Consider the following 20,262-nt stretch of genomic DNA (forward strand, 5'->3'; position numbering starts at 1 on the left):
CACCACTCAGCTTGGTGTCATCTGCAAATCTGCTGAGGGTGCACTCAATCCCACTGTGTACATCACTGATGAAGACTGCAAATCACACCGGTCCCAATAAGGACCCCTGATGGACAGCACATTTCCTTGTACTTCTTTCTCAGTTCTAGCACTGGACTAAGTAGCTTGTCCAAAATCATATGGACAGGAAATCTCTGGCTGTATCAGAAATTCATTTAGTATTATTTCCACCTCAGTCCAATGTTCTGTTTTCCTGAAATTTTACAAATTTTAATTAAAAAAAAAGTTGAAGTACTAGGCTCAAATTCCACATCATGGTAATATAAACCATAATTAATTGCATACCACAAAGGCTTTCTCTGAACTGCAAGCTGGAAGAATAAAAGCTAAAGAGGATCAAAAAGATGATAACGACTTGGCTCTTTAGAGAAAACACTTTGAGTGGGATGAAAAAAGTTGCACATATTAATCTAACTTTGACAGGGACCCCTTCTGTGTATGCTTCACATGGAATGCTCTTCTTCAAAACCTTTTCATGCACGACCAAAATTGAGATCAACTGGAAAAAAAGAATTACCAAGCCTAACAATCCTTCCCTTCTTCCATTACTTTTCAACCACACATTGCTTTTCTTCCTTCACATCACAAAAATAAAGTAAAGCCCTGTAACTTCCTACTTTTCAAGAGATAAATTTCCTTCACAGGCCTAGTTTTCTGCAAGATGATGTAAAGGACTCAGCTCCTGTTAAAACTTCAAACAGCTGAATAAAACGAGCAAAATCCTCAGAGAATTCACATTTACATATTTTAGTTTGTAAAATACTAAAACACTGTTGAGATTCATAATATAAGTTGTATTTGTAGCAAACTAAATTTTAAAATTAGCAACTGCCACATCTTTGCTTCTTCAGTATTTGCATATGTACTTCCTTTTAGGTTTTGGTAAAATGGATATTGCCTCTGTTATATATTCAGTCATTTGTTGTCATGTGGTATTGACATCTTAAAATTTTGAAGCCAAGGTGGCTTTGATTCTAGCTTCTCTACCTTCTAACAAAGCCCAAGATGTACACTGAATTTTGGCAGGAAGAAGCAGAGGCTCTAAAGTAGGACATATGCATCTGTAACTTCTGTAAACTTCTGCAACCTGCCTTTCTTCACATTCTCGTTACTCACTCAAAACTTTCTTAAATTAGAAGAAACCTTTACCAATGAGATCTGCATTTTTGTATTAAAAGCCAACTCATTATATCAAGCTTAAAAGCTTCAGGAAAGGAAAATCAGATTACAAAGGATGTCACAGACTCTTACCAGCTGCTTGGGTGGAAATAGACATCGACCTTCAGGCAGGTATTAGATGTGTGAATTTCTGTGCCAAATTCTCTGTTACTACCTGCCTTCAAAGAAAACACTAAAACCCCTGAACACAAGTGAGACAGATGTACAAGATCTAAGACAGATATCTGCAGTTGCTTTTAATGGATAAAAGGTATTAAGAAGGTAATAACCTTGCATCTGATGTCCAATTTTCCGGTTCCACGCGATACAAGAATTTCTCTTGTTGTACAGAAACAGTCTTTCCCTTTCGGACAACCGTGACTAAAGGAAATCCTTTATGCAGAATCCAAGTCTTCATCATTTTTTTCACATCCAGCGTTCCATTGGTGATCTGTAAAAACAACCATAACATAACAAGAAAAATAGAAAATGGAGAACACTTTACTTCCTTCTTAACTTACCAATTAAGTTGTGGCGTGATTTTGTGTCTGTAAATAATCAATTTGACAATGATCTTGTAAATTTCATAAGCAACAATTTAGGGGAGCAAGTGGTTTTTATTTTAAATCGAGGGGATCCTAGCCACACAGTGGAAAGACAGATTGGAAACATCAGGTAGGTTGAACTGGTGTGTAATAAGAGTGGAGAGAGAGTGTCACAAAATAGAAAATTACAGTAAGCTCCCAAGCTCCCTCTTACTCTTCCTCATTCCTTATTGGTATGAAGACATTATGTGAGTATTTCAGGTTGAAAAATCTTCTTTTAATTACGAAATGAATATTAGAATCTGAAATAAAGTGATGGCGTTTGTACCACAAAAACTACATACACTTTATAACTCTTTTTTTTTTCTTTTTTCCCCTCCCACTTACCAGCCTTTGAATAGCTTAACATTCAACCTCTTCTGATCTCCCTGGAACTGTTTGTACTACAACATCCCCACTAAGGACAAGTACTTTATAATGTTTACATATCTCTTGATTAGCAGAGATCATCATACACCCAGAAAAAGATAGTACGTCCCCTAACATGCAAAAATGTGGTTTAGGCTGAGCTATCAGGAACACAAAAAATTAATATATCATTATTCAAGTTACATTTACCTTTTACCAACCTCTACCGTGTCTTTTTCTAGTTTACCTCATCAGCATCCTACTGCACACTGTTCTCTGTTCAAGCCAGGAATAACATGTAGACTTCACCCTCATGGGAAAACACTATATTATTTATGTAAGGAATGGCTATAAACTTTAAATAGGGCTTTCAAATCCAGGGAAGCAACTCTCTATCAAAAGCTTCAAATTTATAGAATTTGAGGACTACTTGGTTTTTTTTTTATTTTCTACATACTCCCCCCAAAACCACTCTTGCCTAAATCTTCTTTATCTTATTATCACAAGCTTTATTACTACAATGTTACATTAATGTTACCCACTGTCCATTACCCAAAGACTGGCAGAAAGGTTTGTGTCTAATCTGTACAGAGACATGAATAAATCTGAAATTTGCCCCACTGAAATAATTCTATTCTCATACAGAATCCTTCTCGATCACCTGAAATTAAAGCAATTATTAGAAATTATAGGTTGATAGTTCATAGTAGCAAGAATTTATTGACAATAATTTATTTTACTGACACCTCTTCTTTAAACAGCAGCTTCTAACTCCAATGAAAGCAACACAAGAAATGGATTTCATTTTTTTTCCTTCCAGGCAAGGCATACAAAAGTTTCCCTGCCATATTACAGATTTTTCTTTCAGTGAGCATGCAGTTTTCTCATCTTCACTCCAACTATGATTGACAGGATTGCTTCTGTTCCATTTCCATACAGAAGGTTAAGACTTAAGAAGTGAACGTGCATTTTGCCGTGCGAAAAATTAATGCAAAAATTTACGTTCAAAGAAAATGACACTTCTGTGGTTTGAATTTTCAAGCACATTCAGCCTAGGCATAATTAATGTGAGCAAAAGGGAAAAAGAGCCAGTCATTTTGCTGAATATCATAGACCTGTTTTTCTGTTATCCAAGCTGATCTCCCTGGATCCTCCGTCTTCGCCCTCTCACTCCTGCTGTTTCTCTACCCTCCTTCCCCACCCTCCCTGACTCCCACGGCCTTTGCTTTCTCCTGCCCAAGCCATTGCCTTCCTGAGCCCTACACACTCACTTTAAAATCAGATGCAGCCTTGTGCCTGCCTTATAATTTGAGAGCTGCTGAACTAAACTGTCCCCTGCAATCTGTTTTCCTACAATTCCAGCACCACCTGCTGAAACTGAAGCTATCACTTGAAACGAAGTTATACTAGCAGAGAGTAACCCAAGACCTTCGCAGAGGTTGGGTTCAGCTATTCCATGAATTTGATTACTTTCATTCTGGTCTTAACACACTACCAATGTAACTCTAGAGAAGATAGGTCCATATTGATGTGCCCACACACATGGATATGCATGGTAGTGCACAGCCACTCAAAATGCTTTTTGGGGATGATACTCAGTGTAGTCCTAGCAGCTACAGGAATCTCCACATCTATATGACAGAACTTTGGAATAGGATAAGCAAAAACTTCCGAGTATTCACCTGCAGTCTATTACCCTATTTCTTTCATAAACAAGGAAATAAATAAAAATTAATGACACTCTTAAAGAAATTAAAAAAAAAAAGAAAGAAAAGAACAGTGTGCCAAAGATGGGTACCTCATTCATGCTGTCCCACAAGTCATCACTACGAGCAGTTCCATAGTTGTGATTATGCAAGTATACCTCGATGCCAGCTCGGAAAACATCCTTTGTGAGATAATGCTTCAGCATCAAAATAAGTGAAGCCCCCTGCAGGGAGCAAAAAAAAAAGGAAAATGAATTGGCAAAGTAAAGTTATAGAACCATCTAAAGCATATGCATATTATAGCTATGTCACAGTGGAAGAATAACTCAGAAGCTGGAGATTTTATTCCAAACAATATAATTTGAATAATTACCTTAAACTCAGTTGCTATTCTTTTCTATTTTGTTATTCTTCTAATATTTCATAAACTCCAAATACAGTTACCAAAAGACTAATACAGCTTGAAAATTTGTCCCAGCTGCTTTGGAAAAAAAATATTTTAAAGGCTCAAATTACAGTTATACAACAGGCTAGAAGAATCTGACACTTTTTCTATTTAACATCATCTGAAAAACATTGTCTTCTTATTAATGGGTCTCTTCTAACTGCCCTTTTTCATTACCAATACTCATCTATATGTTAAGAATAGCACTTGTGAGACTGTTTAACAGTGATATGATCTGCAGTTATACCAAAAACCTGAAAGTACAGAAAAAAAATGAGATACACTTGGTAGGCTGGAATTGACTAGAGAAGGAAAAGTGCCTTTTGTCAGTGTTTAAATACAGCCATGTTTTGTAAAAAAAAAAAAGAAAAAGTAGTAACTGAGTAGTTTTAATATCAAAATGGCCATGAATGCTTCACAGTCACTAATAAGTAAATCTCCTGAGGACCTGCATACTGTACAACTGAGTGCAGATGAGAGACACACATTCTGAATCGTTTAAAGGTGCACTTGATATTTTCAGAGTGGAATCTCACTATTGCTGAGAAAGGAACAAGAAATAAAGAAGATGATTTTAAAGAGATCACGTATTGTTCTCACACATTCCAAAATCAACTTTTGGAATTTGAGTAACATCTTACTGGAAAGTGAAGGCTGCCTGGTTATTCATTATCATCAAACTGCAGGAACAGCCCCTACTGTACTTTTTAATAATATGGTTATAATTTCCTCTTCTTCATGCATCCATACTTCAACTACAGCTCTGCCACTTTGTTTCTCTTACTGTCATATCCTTCCAAACACTCTGTTGTTGCAGGTGGATTTTGTCCCACCCATGGGTGCTAGATTTACTGATAGTCTGCAAAACAGCCAAGCTAAAAGTAATACCCTGCAATAATTCCTATTCTAGATAATACAATGGAGAGGCCACCTACCAATCTGTGTCTGTTGGCAGGACAGTAAAACAAATTAAGTTGTACAATTCAGTAACAGACCACCCTTAGCTGATTAGGGACTAAATTGCAGGTGTCTTCTCACTCAAATTGCCAAGAGCTAAGCTACAAACACAGTGGAATATGAAGACTGCATGCATGAATGAGAAGCTATGCAATGAAATCCTCTGAAACACAGAAAGCAGCGATGAAAACACCATTTCTGACAAAGCGAGGGCAAAACCTCTTTTGGTTAGCTCTTAAACTCAAAGGTGTAGATTGGTACAATTCTATTCAGAATGTGCACGTACTTATTAGTAGCAATAAACAAAACAATTCTCCAAATATAATGGCAAACTAATTGACTGACACTGCAACCCAATCACTTGGGGAACATTTCCATTCAAATTACATAGAGAAGTTTCAATTGGGCCACCAGGTAAACTGAAAATCACACATCTCTGTTCTTGTAGTTCATTAAAAAGAGTCCAAAAGAAATGGAAGCACAACACTATTGTAGGTCTATTTGGCATCTCAGATTACTCAAGGATGCCAGACAACTTGTGTTGATCAGTTGAGACTTGCCAAAAGAAATCAGAGGAGAAAAACCAAGACTGTCATGGGAACTGCATTCCACCAGGCAGAGGAAGAGTCAGTATTTGATTATTTTCTAGTAAACAATAGCTGTCCCCATGGTTTCTAATTAAATCACAGTATAATACAGTGATGGAAAAAATGTCAGCTAATCCAAAACATACAGAAGGCTTTCCTCCAACACTACCATATCACGGGATGCAGAATCTAAAACCTGAGACAGTGTGAATAAAAATTTTGCATTTTTACATGAGGCACTGTGAGGTTTTAGTAACATAAGCCTCACACACAACCCTCACTAGACATTAGAAATATTCAACTGTCAGACAACTAGGACATGCAGTAAAATAATTTTACGTTTCAGAGGCAAGCCTCCAGTCCAGGAAGTCTCTCAAATACTGGGACTTTTTTAAAGCAGGGAGAGAGTATAAGAAGGAGTGATTACTTCAAGAAGTGTTTTGTCGTTACTCTTTTCTTAAGCATTTGTTACAGTCTGCTATTGGAAAAGAATAAATGTCTAACTGGATATGTCACTTCACTCAGTAGATAAAGACACTTACATCTTCATGAGTACTATACTTTGTGCTGAAGCATTCACTAAGATGTTAAGTAAGAACACAAATACACATACATAATATTCTCCTAACTGAAAGCTATGTAGATGATCAGAAACATCACTGAGAAATCCTGCATTGTTTGTGTTAGGTGTAAATAACCCCCAAACATTTGCCAATACATGCCTGCTTGCTCATGATTCCACATTCATGTTTTCAATAGCTAATGCATAATTTTTCAAATGTTTCCAAATATTTTTACAGTTACCTTGATATAAGAAAGTGCATCAAACATTTCTTCTATTTGCTCTGAAGACTGAACAGCAGAAGAGACTGGATGTGAAGAATTCAAAGAATCCTTCATCATAGCCTTGAAAATTAAATTAAGGAAATCTTCATCCTAGAAGAGAAACACTTATAAGTGTTTAGGAAGCAGGAGCTCACATGGTAAGCAGGAAAAGTAAAAGTTGTCTCTGCGTTGCTCTTCCATTGCTCTATGCAGCAACAGAATTACCAGGGGTAGCATTTATACAATCTACTCTTTCCCTGCCATATTTTAAGAGTGGGATCTCACCTTTGAGTTTGCATCATTATCCAGACCCTTAAGCTCCTGTCTCAGATAAATGCATCATTGGCACTAGACAAAAAAACTACGCCTTCTAAATAAGTGTGTGTCACATTTCAGATTTGGCTCACCAGTGTTTGCAGTTCATTTACAGGACACAGGGAATACAAAAGCATGACTTTAGTATGCTTTCAGCATGAAGTCTAGGGAAAGTACTCACTACAGTGATGTCTGTGAGAAGGTAAACAGCACCTTATCTAGTGATTACCAAGGTCTCTTACTTCTTTTCTCCTATAATGAAGATAATTGAATTTTATTTTTACATTGGTACCAGAACAAGAAAACCCCAAACATTGTAAACAAGCTGACTGTACCCATATTAGCTGTCATTAGTCCATTTCATTTCATCCAGATGAGCAAACAATTCTCTATGCAGCAGAGAGTTACAAAAAATTAAAAAAAAAAAGTTAATAAACTTAAAACCTGTGTGAAACACAATAAAAATTAAAGTTGAAAACTTGAAAGCTATTCTTGAATGGAGAAATTCTGATTTTTTTTTTCCTTACCAAAACACGTTTTGGCACCATCAAGCGGTGCAATGAGATATTGGTGAAGGCACCTTGTCAGGCACCTTTCAGAATGAAGTATGCAGGTGTTAGATGTGTCCCTGTTGAAATGGGATGCTAGTTTTGTGTCCTGCCCTCAGCACATATGCACCCAACAAGTAGAATACCTATATAAGCATACTTTTAAGTGACAATCAAACTGAACAACCAAGCCAGGCCAAATGAAAAACTTTTGAAACACCCAGTGCTGAGAAAGAGTTCTACTGAACTGTATTAGCAACCCAAGTTTCTTAACACTAACAAAGTGATTTAAGAAATCAAAAATCACACTTATTCTGAACGCTGAGAGGGACACAATCCATCAAGCAGGAAACAGTCAGTACACATCAGGTGTTTAATCCCATGACTAACGCAAATCACACAAACACACCCAGAAGTTGATTTCAGGCCTCAGGTATGTCCTCTTCTAGGAGATACCTTTAGTCAAAATGCAAAATTAGTCTTTCCACTACCCCCTCCATTTAGTTCCACTAATCTTTATTTCTCTAGGATTCTCAGCGACAGGAATGGTTTATAACAATAGTTGTTATTACTTCCTTGGAGAAGAAAGGTCAAGTTTGAATCCATCATGTTTTCCAGAGTCTGAAAATCTACGTCACTTAGTACCTGAATGAGTTTTTAAACAACCGCTATCCTATTATATAAAAAATATTCTACCCTTCAGCCATATAGGTAACAGAAGTGCCTATGGGAGCAGTGCTTTGTACTACTAAGTGTAAGTCAACGCTATCAGAATTTTCTGTGGGGGACCATTTGATACTTTACTACCAAGTCCACTGACTTGTGAAACCCAAACTAATTCAGACAAAAGCAAGTACGACAATGATGGAAAGGCAGGAGTTACTCCAGGCATATTTAGTAACCTAAAGCCTCCTAAGTCTATCAGGAAAAGTAGAGGCAGACAGACTCGGTCAACAACATGTTTGGACTTGTTTATTAAAAATTTTAAGTTATAATGTGATATACAGACACCCACACCTTTTAACACCTGCTACTTTGTGCAGAATGCTTTAACCTACACTAAGCAGTAGACTCCAACGTAGACTACTAGCAAAATAAAGCAAAAATATTAAATAATCACAAAAACAATGTATCCTTCTCGAAGCCACTTTCACTATAATGAGAGTGCCAAAGCAAAGATGAAGCATGATCCCAATGGTGCCCACAGTGAAAGTAAGTATCAATGCTTTATAGACAGCATTAAAAACAGATAATAGTGAAGGTAAAGTATAGTTACAGAAAGTACTTACTGAATGTAATTCTGGAAAAATCTCCTCCATGGCAAAGTATTCCATGAAAGTGGCAAATCCCTCATTCAGCCAGAGATCATTCCACCATTCCATAGTTACCAGATTGCCAAACCACTATGAAAGACCAAAACCATCATTGTTTTCTTAGAATTAAAATCAAACGAGTACACTAACGCTCCATCCATCCTCTGCCTTATCTTGTGGTAAAATCAAGTTCAGTCAAAACCACTGTAAGGTTTCTGCAGGCACAACTCCCCAGGTACGTCACGGTGGTTGCACTCTGCCTGTCGTGCTGCAGAAAATACAGCTGCAGGTTTTCTGAACAGATGCAGTGCACAACTGAGTCACACTCAGGGGAGGGGTGAATTTAAGGACAGGACTGCACTTAAAAAAACCAAAACAAACAAACAAAAAAGAAGAAAACAGTAACCTTCCCAGTCTAGTACCTGATGGGCAAGCTCATGCGCTATCACTGCAGTTATCAACTTCTTGTCCCTTGCTGAAGAAGTATTATTGTCAAACAAGAGTGTTGTTTCTCGGAAGGTGATCAAGCCCCAGTTTTCCATTGCACCGGACTGAAAATCGGGAATTGCTACCAGATCTGGAAAGGATTTGAAAGAAACTTTTGAAAATTGCTTGTTAAAGCAATCCTGTCCTTCAAGCCTACCTATTATATTACATAATCAAGAAAAACCTCATTATTTAAACCCTGTGGTGTGAACATACACTCACTACTCAAGCAAAAAGCCTGAGATTTATAACCCTGTTTCTCTAGTAGCACTCTGACACAAGAAACTTAAAGCACTCCAGAGACACTCCCTATGGATCCTGCATGAACAAAAGTAACAAGGAAATGGGGTGGCCCCTACTGAAAGTAGTGTCTTAGAAAATTATATTTTGCTATCTTTCCAGTCAAACTAATGCATGCAGAGAAGTCAGGCTGCAGATCTTGCACTTTAGAACATGGTTCACAGACTGAGAATTATCTCACTCCCAAGTTAAATTCACACAGAATTATTTATTTGACGCTGTTTATGTACGAGTTTAAGCAATCTGGTTCCAAAAGCTCACAAAAACTTTCCAACTTGGGACTCACTTAATACTTGCACTCAGTCAAACATGTAATCATTTTTTAAAATTATTTTAATAATTTCATAGTTGTAACACTTTGGGGTTTTTTTTTAATGAAAATTCCCACGCATTTTTCAGGTTAGAGTTTCTTCTTATGTTTAAAAAAAGTTCAGAAGAACTTACCTAATTTTTCAAGAGGGTATTTCATTAAAAAGTACTTCTGATAAAATTCCAGAAGTTTCACTGCTGTGTCTAGGGCATACCCAACTTGGTTCAGATGCTGCGGTACGGCATAGACAGATACCTAGTCCAAACAGAGAAAATATTTTGAAACATATAGCTACAGAAGATTTGGAATTGAAGGAGGAGCTGGAAGGAGTTCCTGAAACAGGCAGGACACAGTTTTGGCAGTACACTCATAAATAAGCTGTCAATAAAAAGCTAATTTTTCTTGATAGAGCTTATTAACTAGCCAAATGCAAGAACAATTCACACACAATTTACCCAGAGTATCCCAGAATGCCCAAATAAGGAACAATGTAATCCTAGAAAAGTCCTAGAGAATCAGACAAAGGATGTAACTTAAACAAACAGGGATGTAAACTAAACTCCGCGTACCCAAATAAGATAAAGAACAAACGTTACAGTTTTGGTGGTGAAACACTATGACGCTGTGCCTGCTCAAGAACTGAGGTCAAGATGTCAAAAGATGCAGAAGGACCAAAAAAGGACTTACAACAAGGGTGTGACTATGTAAAGCAAGCTAATGAATATTTATTAAGTAAGTGAGAGTATCTAATGACTATGTAAACAGTATGGGTAATAAAAAGCCCTGTCTGTCTGTCATTTGGCATGTTCAGTTAGAGGAGCTGTCCTCTGAACATCCAGCATGCTGAATAAAGAATGCCCTTTTTAACACCTACAGACTGGGGTTAAGAAGTTTGTCTCTGCTGCTTTTCAGTATCACCATCATTATGATAACACTGGTGCAATCTGCCAGAAATTCTCTCAAGAAATAATAACTGGCATAAAGCTCCATTTCCCTATCTAAGGTAGGGCCACATCAGACACGATGTAAGAAGCATTTGTAAAAACTGAGAGGTTATAGTCTCCCTTTATTCATGTTGAATTGTCTGTATCAAGAAAACAACTTTGATTAGGTTACAGGTAGATTGAGGTTTAGGACACCCTCTCATACACAAACGCAAAAATATGTGGAGATCAATTTTCCAGTTTCATTTAAAAAAAAAGTCCCTCTCACTGTGCTACAAATTAGTAAACAAATGACATTTCAAACAGATGGATAAGGTGACCTTTTGATTTTTGAGTTTGAATGAAGCACAGACAAGTAAGAATCTAGTCTAGTGTTCCTGGAGTACAAAAGTATTATTAGCTGCATATATCAAGCTCAAAACCAAAGTATAAAAAATCCCCAGGATCTTGTGGAGTTGAGAAAAGCAACTTTGCTTCAACTCCAAGCTGTCTTAGAGCATTCATGATAATAAACTTACTCCATGTCAACTGCTTAGCTCAAACGCTTTGAATCTCCCAGCGACAAATTGCTATAAGCATCTTGAGTCTGTATTTCATGGGAAATGTCATTATATGCTTCTTTTTTACCGACTTCCTTGGACTACTAGACACTGCTGGCAACAGAAAAACCCACTAGCTAGACTCTGTTATGATCATTTTTATTCTCCCTTCAAGCTGGCAAGCACTCTTAAGAAGTTAAAAATATTAATAAATAAAAATAATAGTAAATAAGTAAGTAAATAATTTAAAAAAAAAAAAGTAACAAGTATTTTTAATAAGCTAAAAAGTTTTTTGCCTCAAAGAACTGGTTATATGGTTTTACCAGAACACAGTTCAAATACAGACCTGAATAGTAGCCACAAGGGGGGAAAAAAAGAAAATTAAACAGTCTGTTCCTTTCAGCTGTATACAGAAATATTTGTCTAAATGAGAATCAAAGCCTATTGTCTAGCATCTTTACTTGTGTATATAGGATTAAAGTGAGGGCTTATTCTTCTGCAGTGCTACTAGCACTATTCCCTCTGGCTCTTTCTAGGTACATAATGACATTTCACCACAAAGGGAAAGTTCCTGCTAGAGAGTCATGAAAGTTATTGCTGTCATGAAACTTCTGCACTTTCTAAAACAAGATGAAGAAGCAACTCCTAATATTACCATGTTTTTTCTTTAGCTACTCTAATTGCACACGTTGTGGAAACAGGTCACATCCTTGCAAAGCACAAAGATCAAACAGGACCAACTGTTTGATTTTTTTTGAACCTTTGGAAAAACAAAACCTTCACAATGAAGTAATTGCATTTTAAGTAACTAAATGCAGATTTAAAATCAGCCTAAATTTGCTTTACTGCAGGGCATGGGTTTCTTAAGGTAGGTTATCTTTGCTGGTACAGAGAATACTTGCGACACTGCTTTAAACCATGTGTGGGTGTTCCTGTAAACTGTAATGTTTCTTTACATCCTCAGAACAACTCTTGGCTTGCGTGACATTACTGCTCACAGATGAAGCAGTGAAACAAAGAGTTTAAAGTTTCCAGCTCTAAAAGCTCTTAGGAATTTTACATTTTGTAAATTTCCCCTGTTAACAAGACCTGATGCTGAGCCCCTTGCTGTAAAAATATTCACAGCCTGATACAAGCCCTGAACTCAGTTCAACTTACAATATATGGCTTTTGTTCCCTACCTATAATGAGTAAAATAAAACCAAGAAAAATGTAAATTTAAAAGATACAGTTTGCTTGTTGGTTTGGGAATCTTTCTGTTTTGTTTTGGTAGGCTGGTTGGGCAGGTGACGCAGAAAAAGTGAAACAAACACATACCAGACTCCCATTAGTTTCCTGACTGATGTTTTTCAAGTCTGCAACAACAAAAGCTACTAGATAGGTGCTCATCTTCAAACTCACAAAAAACTCATCTTGAACAATTCCATTTGTCACAGGAGTAGTGGATTTCTGCAGGTGAAATTAAATATTATTAATGCAGGCAAAAGAACACTAAGACATGCAAGGAATCAATGTTAAATAATTCATGCTAGGAACAATTTACAGGCAAATTTACACAAATATCTTCATATTTTGGTTATATTTCAGTGGGACAGATGATACTTACAACAGTGTAACAAACTTAAGAAGAAAAATAAACATTTAAGCCTACCCAAAAATTATTTGTCAAGCTTTATTATGTAGTATTACCAAACAACTACATTGTTGGAGAAACAATCCATCTAATTTAATTCACACTTAAAAGTCCCAGTATAATCCAAAGTCAACATAAAGACTAGCATTAATTCAAGGGAGTTCTAGGCTAGATCAGAGACATAGTTTAGAATAGCCTACTAAAAATACTGGTATTGCATGAGTTACATATTTGTCTCTTCTTAGAAGTCTCTTCAAAACTAGGTAACCAGAGACATTCATTATTTAAAACAGAGCAAAATACCCCTCACATTCACTCTTAAAAATTGAAAGAAATTGCATTTAAAAAAATGGGAAAAATCTACGATTCCAGTTAGTTGAAAGCAAAAACATGCCCAGTTTAAACATACACAGTCAAAAGTAACTGAGTGGTCAGTCTTCTGAAGTAAGACACCATAGTGTATCTCAAATTACTTTTGGTACACAGGTTTTCTTTAATATTAGTCGTAGAAAAGTATGCTATATGCTTTAAAGTACTTTTCTATATATTCCTTCACAAACATAAAATAGAAAACAAATAAAGCAAAATGTTTGAAACCACTGTAGTGCAGAATAGTAGAGGTGTGGAGAGAGAGATGGCAGTTCATAAACTCTGACACTTCATAAATGATTTTGTTTTCAGAAACCAAAAGCGTAAAAAAAACTGGTAACAATAACCTTAGTTTTAGACAAGATCATTTGAAACCAAACAATGATTTAATATCTAACTGCTACTGAAAATTTAACTGTCATTTAAAGAGGAATAGATTTTCAAGTCTGAATGTACAATCAATATAATCATCTAATCTGACCATTGCATATGAATAGAATGCCATCTTTGAATTCCTCTACTAAATTCATACATTTCTGCCTTTATTGCAGCTATGGTATCATAAGGAGGTAACACACTGTTTAAGAAAATCTGCTGCAGTTGCAGATTAACTGGTTCAAAAAATCAGTTATCCTCATTTAAAAAAAAAGAAACAAAACCAACCAACCAAACCCACAAAAGGTAACACCACAAGCCCAAACCACAGTTTATTTCTAGCCTTAATGTGTCAGCCACTATACATTGCCTTGTTAGTGATGTACATGCTAGCTGACAGGGCCTGCTTCTGATATCTCTTGCTCATATAGGTATGGACGATTATCTCAGAATGTCTGCTATAAACATGCAGCAATGGTAAACCATCATTTACTTTCTGCACATGAAGGACTATGCAAGCTGTTGAAAGATGCCTTAGGCACTTGTCCAGCTCCTAGCAGGAGAGAATGAGTGACCACCCTTACTTGTTTTACATAAAATACAGGAGTGGTCCACCAGAATCTCAGTGAAGAAAAGAACAGCAAATAAAGTGCTCTTAGCTCTGGATGTAAACTAAAGTGCTGCAACTCTGTTAAAGTAATTCTAAAGTATCAACACAAATCCAGGAACAGAAACATTTGTACACTGTGAAAAGATATTATTCCGTAAGGTTGCAACCATTAGCTGGGTTTTCAAAAACAAGGTAGCTGCATCAGCACCTGAGCTTTAGACAACTTTCTGGAGCACAAGCTGCACAGTGTACATGCATGTCCCACCAACAACAGGGGTGTAATTTTTTTCATTATGGGTTAGATCAATGTCAGCATTGAGTTTCTGTTGGGTGATAAATTGTGGTAATGTTTTGATGAGAGAGGACCTAGTTCACACAGACTAGAAAGTGTTAGTCTTGCTGGTCTGTTTGAATAAATTAGGCTTCTATAAAGGCTTGTCCAAAGGCTTAATGGCATGAAACATCATCATAAAATTCAGACATGCTCTTACAAGATTTTGCCTGAAAAGATCTAACTGAAGGAATTTCAGATCCCTCAGTCTGGAGTTGACTCTGTATTCACACCTCACTTCCCCTTGTTTAGGCACAGAAGCATGACCTTCAAGATCAGGCATATCTTTCACAGAGTTGGTGCTAGTTACACAAACTACTGGTAAAGATAGTTAGCAGGGACAGAAAACTTGAAAGGAAATCTTAAGGCAGTTGAGACCAACGTCACCAGCAACAAAACTCCTGCAAAATAATCACTCATTTAACTTCAGCAGGAATCCCTCAGCCATTTAACTGTCCGACAGTAACATCCTACACTGTGCACTGCATTGAACAGTTGTTTTCTCTAGAAAGTTCACGCTTCTGAAATTGGAATAAAACATCTGTTTCTCAGTCATACACTTTATAGCTTATCCACTCAAGCCTCAGAATCACAGAATGTTCTGAGTTGGAAAGGACCCACACGGATCATCGAGTCCCAACTCTTAAGTAAACGGCCCATACAGGAGACTGAACCCATGACCTTGGTGTTATTAGTCAACCCTCTGGACATTAATGCAATAAAAACACAATCAAAAGCAGTTAAACAGATTACCTAAGCAGCAGCTCTACTAGAATTCCTCTACAAAAGCATGTACCTTTGGCATATTTGACAGAGTGGAAAGTTTCTCATCTCTTTTGATCTTGACTAAAAAAGTAGCTTTAAATGCAGGTTCATCAAAGCATGGAAAAGCAGACCTTGCTGCCAGAGGCTCAAACTGAGTTGCTGCAAACCACCTAATGGGAAGAGTAGAGAAGAGCAAAATAAGAAATACGGAAAGGACAAATGTACTTTATTTAAGATAAAATAGTAATTTCTCTCCTGAACCTTCTGAGAGCTTGTTGTCAAAGTAGCATTTTGAATTGTAAATTACAAGGTCCAGCCAGAATAAAAGTTTCATTAACAGTTTTTTTAAAACTCAATACTGTATTTATTTGAGGAGTAATCTTGCTTGGCTGAGTTTTGCTTTCTGAACAAAGGAAAATACATTTGGAATAACACAACTACAGAACAATCACCAAAATATAAGCCAGCCAGTTTCCAGAAAGGAGGAACAAAAAGGAGATTGAAAAATGAAGTCAGAGGGCATGCCCACTAAACAAGAGTTTTGAAACCTCAGCAGCAGATAGGACTACAAGGAAGCTTTTTCATCTAATTGCCATGCCATTTCCTGCAGATGTTCCCACAGCTCAACCAAATGTATGCCTGCTCCCTGTGCTGGCTAGGAGATGGATTCTGTCTAAGTTCATCCACTGTCTTGTCTCCCATCCAACAGTCAGTCATATCACAAGAAGGCTTCTCAGAAGTGTACATTACTAGTGTAGTATTTTTACACTAACTAGCTGCAGATACTATGGCTTTTGATAGAGAGCATCTCTGACTTCTGCACCTGCAAGAGAACAACAGGAGTTCAATGAGAAGCTTACTAATTGAAGTTGTGTATCTACTGGAGCTAAACAGTGGAGAGAGCAGTGGTTCACACTGCTTTTTTTTTTTGCCCTTTTTGTTTTGTTACTCTACTGCCAAGTTACCCACAAGTTTTTTGGGGGGTTATTTGTTCTGCACCATGACTCCAATATTTTTGGACATACAACTTTTCTGAGAAGGCACACTGCTGACAATTCATAAGACTAAACTCCATGCCTGCTTTCAACTTCTCACTCTTCTCTTCCTCCTGACAAGTTGGTGGAGTTTTACCCCATGATTTTACAGAAGAAAAACAAATAATAAAGAACCATTCCGCAAAAAATTATAAATACGGCCCAACTTATTAATTTTTTATTTTGCTTCTGGCAACAGTGAGCTATTTTGCCATTTTATATTTTTTTTATATTTTTGTGACAGTATAAAACATCTTCAAAATAAAGTAAAACTAAACTAGAAGAAAATACATTTTCCAGCAAAATCAGCTTGACAGTTTGACTTTTATACAGAAAATACAGTAACAACAGAGGTTGTCAGAATAGTCTGCATTTGTAAAAGCACAGACATTAGGCACAAAGAGACAATGCCTCTGCAAATAGAAGAGGCAGGCAAGGACACGGCAGTGTTGACATCAGCAAAGAGTTATCTGAAAAGGATTTACTGAAAAGCATACAGGTTACAACATGTGCTACATCCTCTTCCTGAGCACAGGTAGGTAGCACTGGACCGAAGGGGGACAGAAACTCAAGAACGAACTTACAGGTCATATTTTTTCCTCTGTGATCACACATTCTCTTTCTACTACAGTAAATACAAGAAGAAAAGAAAATTTCAACTACATCAGGCTAGAAAAAACCCCACAGTTTCATGAAGAGGCCAATGAATGTTACGTTTCCCTGGGCTTTGCCTGACTGCCATGACTTTTCAAATATGATTGAGACAGGCTTGGCAACCACATCTGCCAGTTCCCCTGGCACTGTGCAATGCATCTCTCTGAGGCCAGCAGATTGAGTGTTCTGGTTCCTCCAACAGTCTTGAGCCTGATCTCCTCCTGTAATGTTGGGACTTTGTCACCCTTGTTCGTGTCTTGAGACTCAAGGACTCGAGAGATGTGGGAAGAATTTCCAAAGAGAAAAACTAAAAATTAAACAAACCAAAAGCCACACTACGACTACCTACAACCCCTATACTGCACTACGTTCCACTGTAGGAGAGGCTGCCCTGACTTAATGAATTCACCCATGAAAGACATTTTTCAGGTAGATAATAAAGATTGATATTTCTCAATAGGAATAAGTTGTAGAAAATGTCCGACAAAAACCCCAACCCTTTTTGTTACCAAAGCACAGCCTAGAAGGGACAGAAGAGAGAAGCTGTATTTGTGGGCATACCTTTGCTTAGAATTCTCATCCTTGTAAGAAATTTTGTAAAAGCCATAGTAGGTGTCCGACAGATTAGATGAATATTCTATGTCGATAGTATAATTCTGTCCTACAAGGAGAGCCTCTGGAGTCATGACTGCAATCTGATCATGCAATGGATATTCCAGGAATTCAACTGGCTTTGCTTGATGCCCTTGTGCTGAAGTAATGGTTGCCTTGGTGATATTAAGTCCTGAGCTGTGAAGTACAATCTTCTGAGTTACCCGGAGGACGCTGACCACTATTCTTACAGAGCCTGCAAATTTCAAAGTAGTTAGGTTTGGGTGCAAGACAAGATCATAATGCAGTGGTACAACATCAGTAGGAAGTCTAATTTTTGCCCATGGAAATACTTTTCCATTGGTTGCCAAAGGGTATATTAGTTCCATTGAGTGATTTTTTTTATGGCAGCCTTCTTTGGTAAAAGTACATTTGGGAAGAAGATAAATCACTATTACTAACGAAACTGCAATCACAAAAACAACTGTGCAAACCACCATGGTCCTCACAGAGGGCACTGAGCATGATCCATTTGGATTTTGTCTATATGTAGACATGTTATTCTGCAGATCTGAGCTTCTGTTCATGAAGGACATCCCCAGTAGTTTTGCTGATGACCCATAATCCTCTTCATCATCGTCCATTTCATGCTCTCCAAGGCCACGCACCAAGAGACGGGAGCTCCTCGGTTCATATTCCACTTCATCGGGCTCCAGGGGATGTAAACAAGGCTCTTTTGCCAAGTCAACCACATCGGGCTCCTCTTCAAACATACTGTTTTCAATCATATTCCTGGGTAACTGAATTCGATCTGAAAAAGAAATAACCATATATATTACATCGCAAACAAAAGGCTTGAGCATAATACATCAAAGATGCTTTACCGAATTACAGAATGGGAAACACTTTTACAGCACATACCACCAAGACCTCTTCAATTTTCTCTCCTAGGTTTGTTTCCAGGAAATATTTCTGTGCCTTTCTGCCTACTGTAATTTTGCTTTCAGTATCTTCAAAAGGATGCTTCCCCTGTGCATGATCGCAAATGTTTTGCACCATAACTGGAGATCAGCTAAACCAATGCACAGTTCACTGATGTTACTGTCTTGGCTGCATTTCCTCTGCCCCAGTAACCTATATTTGTATTTGACTCAATTATCTGAGCTAGATTATTTTTTATGTTGCAGGGTAAAGCACAGCAGCCAATATAGTCCTAGAGGTGCTTCCAAATATACTAGTTACTAAGTTCTTCAGCAGAGGAGAAAATCTGCCAGTGTGTTGGCAGCCACACAAATAAAATATCCATTTGACATTTTTAAATTTCATTTTTCACACACATCCCCAAAATTATAAAAATGTATTTCTCACATAAAAATAGCAGTATAAAAATTATAGTTCAAATTGATCTTCATATAAGATCTAGCTTGTACAGTGCTTTAAACTGTCCATCCAACTAAGAAGGCAAATCAGTGCCAATCAAACTGCTGGCCTCCATAAAATTTGTCCTTAATAGATAATGTATCATAAGTGAGGAATTGAAATTCATACCAAATTCTAAAAGCATCAGATACTCTCATATTCTGCATGTAGTTATATTTTAATGAAAATTCTGATCATACCTGTAACTGTTTATGTAAAAGTTTATCTTTCAGCTAACCTGCTCAGTGGAAAGTGGAAAAAAATAAAAACACTGTTGGAGAGAATTTTATATAGGGAATGGGACATGGACATCCAAAAGTAGCTAACTTAGCAGCAAGGAATTTTGTTTTCATATTGTATTTAATCCAAATCACCACAAACAACACAGAAAAGATGCTGATTGGCTTTTCTTATGACACCGTGGAGTTGACTAGAAAGCAAAACAATTCAAATGGAAAAGCTATCTATATGGTGATTTCTTTCCCAAAAGCTCAAGAAATCACACTATCAACTTTTTAGGGCCTTGAAATTAATTTGAATTATTCTCCTGTCACAGTTCTATCTAAGGGACTAGACAAAACTTTTGTTCAACTGCAAGGCTTCAGAAATTAAACTAATCTTTCAGACATGTAGGTCTGCTGCCAAGTGAACAACTATCCCATTGCACCCCTATCTTCCATATTCTGTGTTTTCAGAATGAGAAAGCTAAATTTTTCTTTGGATCTAAACATACTGAAAGTGGGTTGACTTTTATTAATTTCTGATAAGAACGTACATTTTGCCAATCTATATATATTTTAGAATACAAGTGTTCCTATAATACATTATTTATTTTATTTTGTATTTTATTAGAGTCAGATTTCCATATGGCTGAAATTCTCAAAGGTGAAAATAAAGCATCTTAAAGAAAAGATGGCAAGAATACTTTCAAACCATATGTACTAGAGTCCTCAACATTTACTCTAACATGTATCAAGACTTCCTGTTTCAGGCCACAAACTCAGAAGACTATAGTGTCAGTAGCTGTAACACTGA

General features: G+C 37.0%; 1 protein-coding gene across 2 annotated transcripts in view; it reads right to left on the bottom strand.

The window, feature by feature from the left end:
• LNPEP (leucyl and cystinyl aminopeptidase) overlaps window positions 1-20,262 on the bottom strand; it is a 54,228-nt gene that overhangs the window by 11,153 nt on the left and 22,813 nt on the right. For both annotated transcript variants that reach the window (XM_064642558.1, XM_064642557.1), the window contains 9 exons: window positions 17,779-18,619; window positions 15,561-15,699; window positions 12,764-12,895; window positions 10,098-10,218; window positions 9,290-9,444; window positions 8,844-8,957; window positions 6,671-6,802; window positions 3,970-4,101; window positions 1,509-1,669 (listed from right to left, as the gene is read on the bottom strand). In XM_064642558.1, coding sequence (XP_064498628.1) covers window positions 1,509-1,669; window positions 3,970-4,101; window positions 6,671-6,802; window positions 8,844-8,957; window positions 9,290-9,444; window positions 10,098-10,218; window positions 12,764-12,895; window positions 15,561-15,699; window positions 17,779-18,596 — 1,904 coding nt within the window. In that variant the 5' untranslated portion in view covers window positions 18,597-18,619. The remainder of the gene's footprint in view (window positions 1-1,508; window positions 1,670-3,969; window positions 4,102-6,670; window positions 6,803-8,843; window positions 8,958-9,289; window positions 9,445-10,097; window positions 10,219-12,763; window positions 12,896-15,560; window positions 15,700-17,778; window positions 18,620-20,262) is intronic.

Source organism: Pseudopipra pipra, chromosome Z, assembly GCF_036250125.1.
Source record: "Pseudopipra pipra isolate bDixPip1 chromosome Z, bDixPip1.hap1, whole genome shotgun sequence".
NCBI lineage: Eukaryota > Metazoa > Chordata > Aves > Passeriformes > Pipridae > Pseudopipra > Pseudopipra pipra.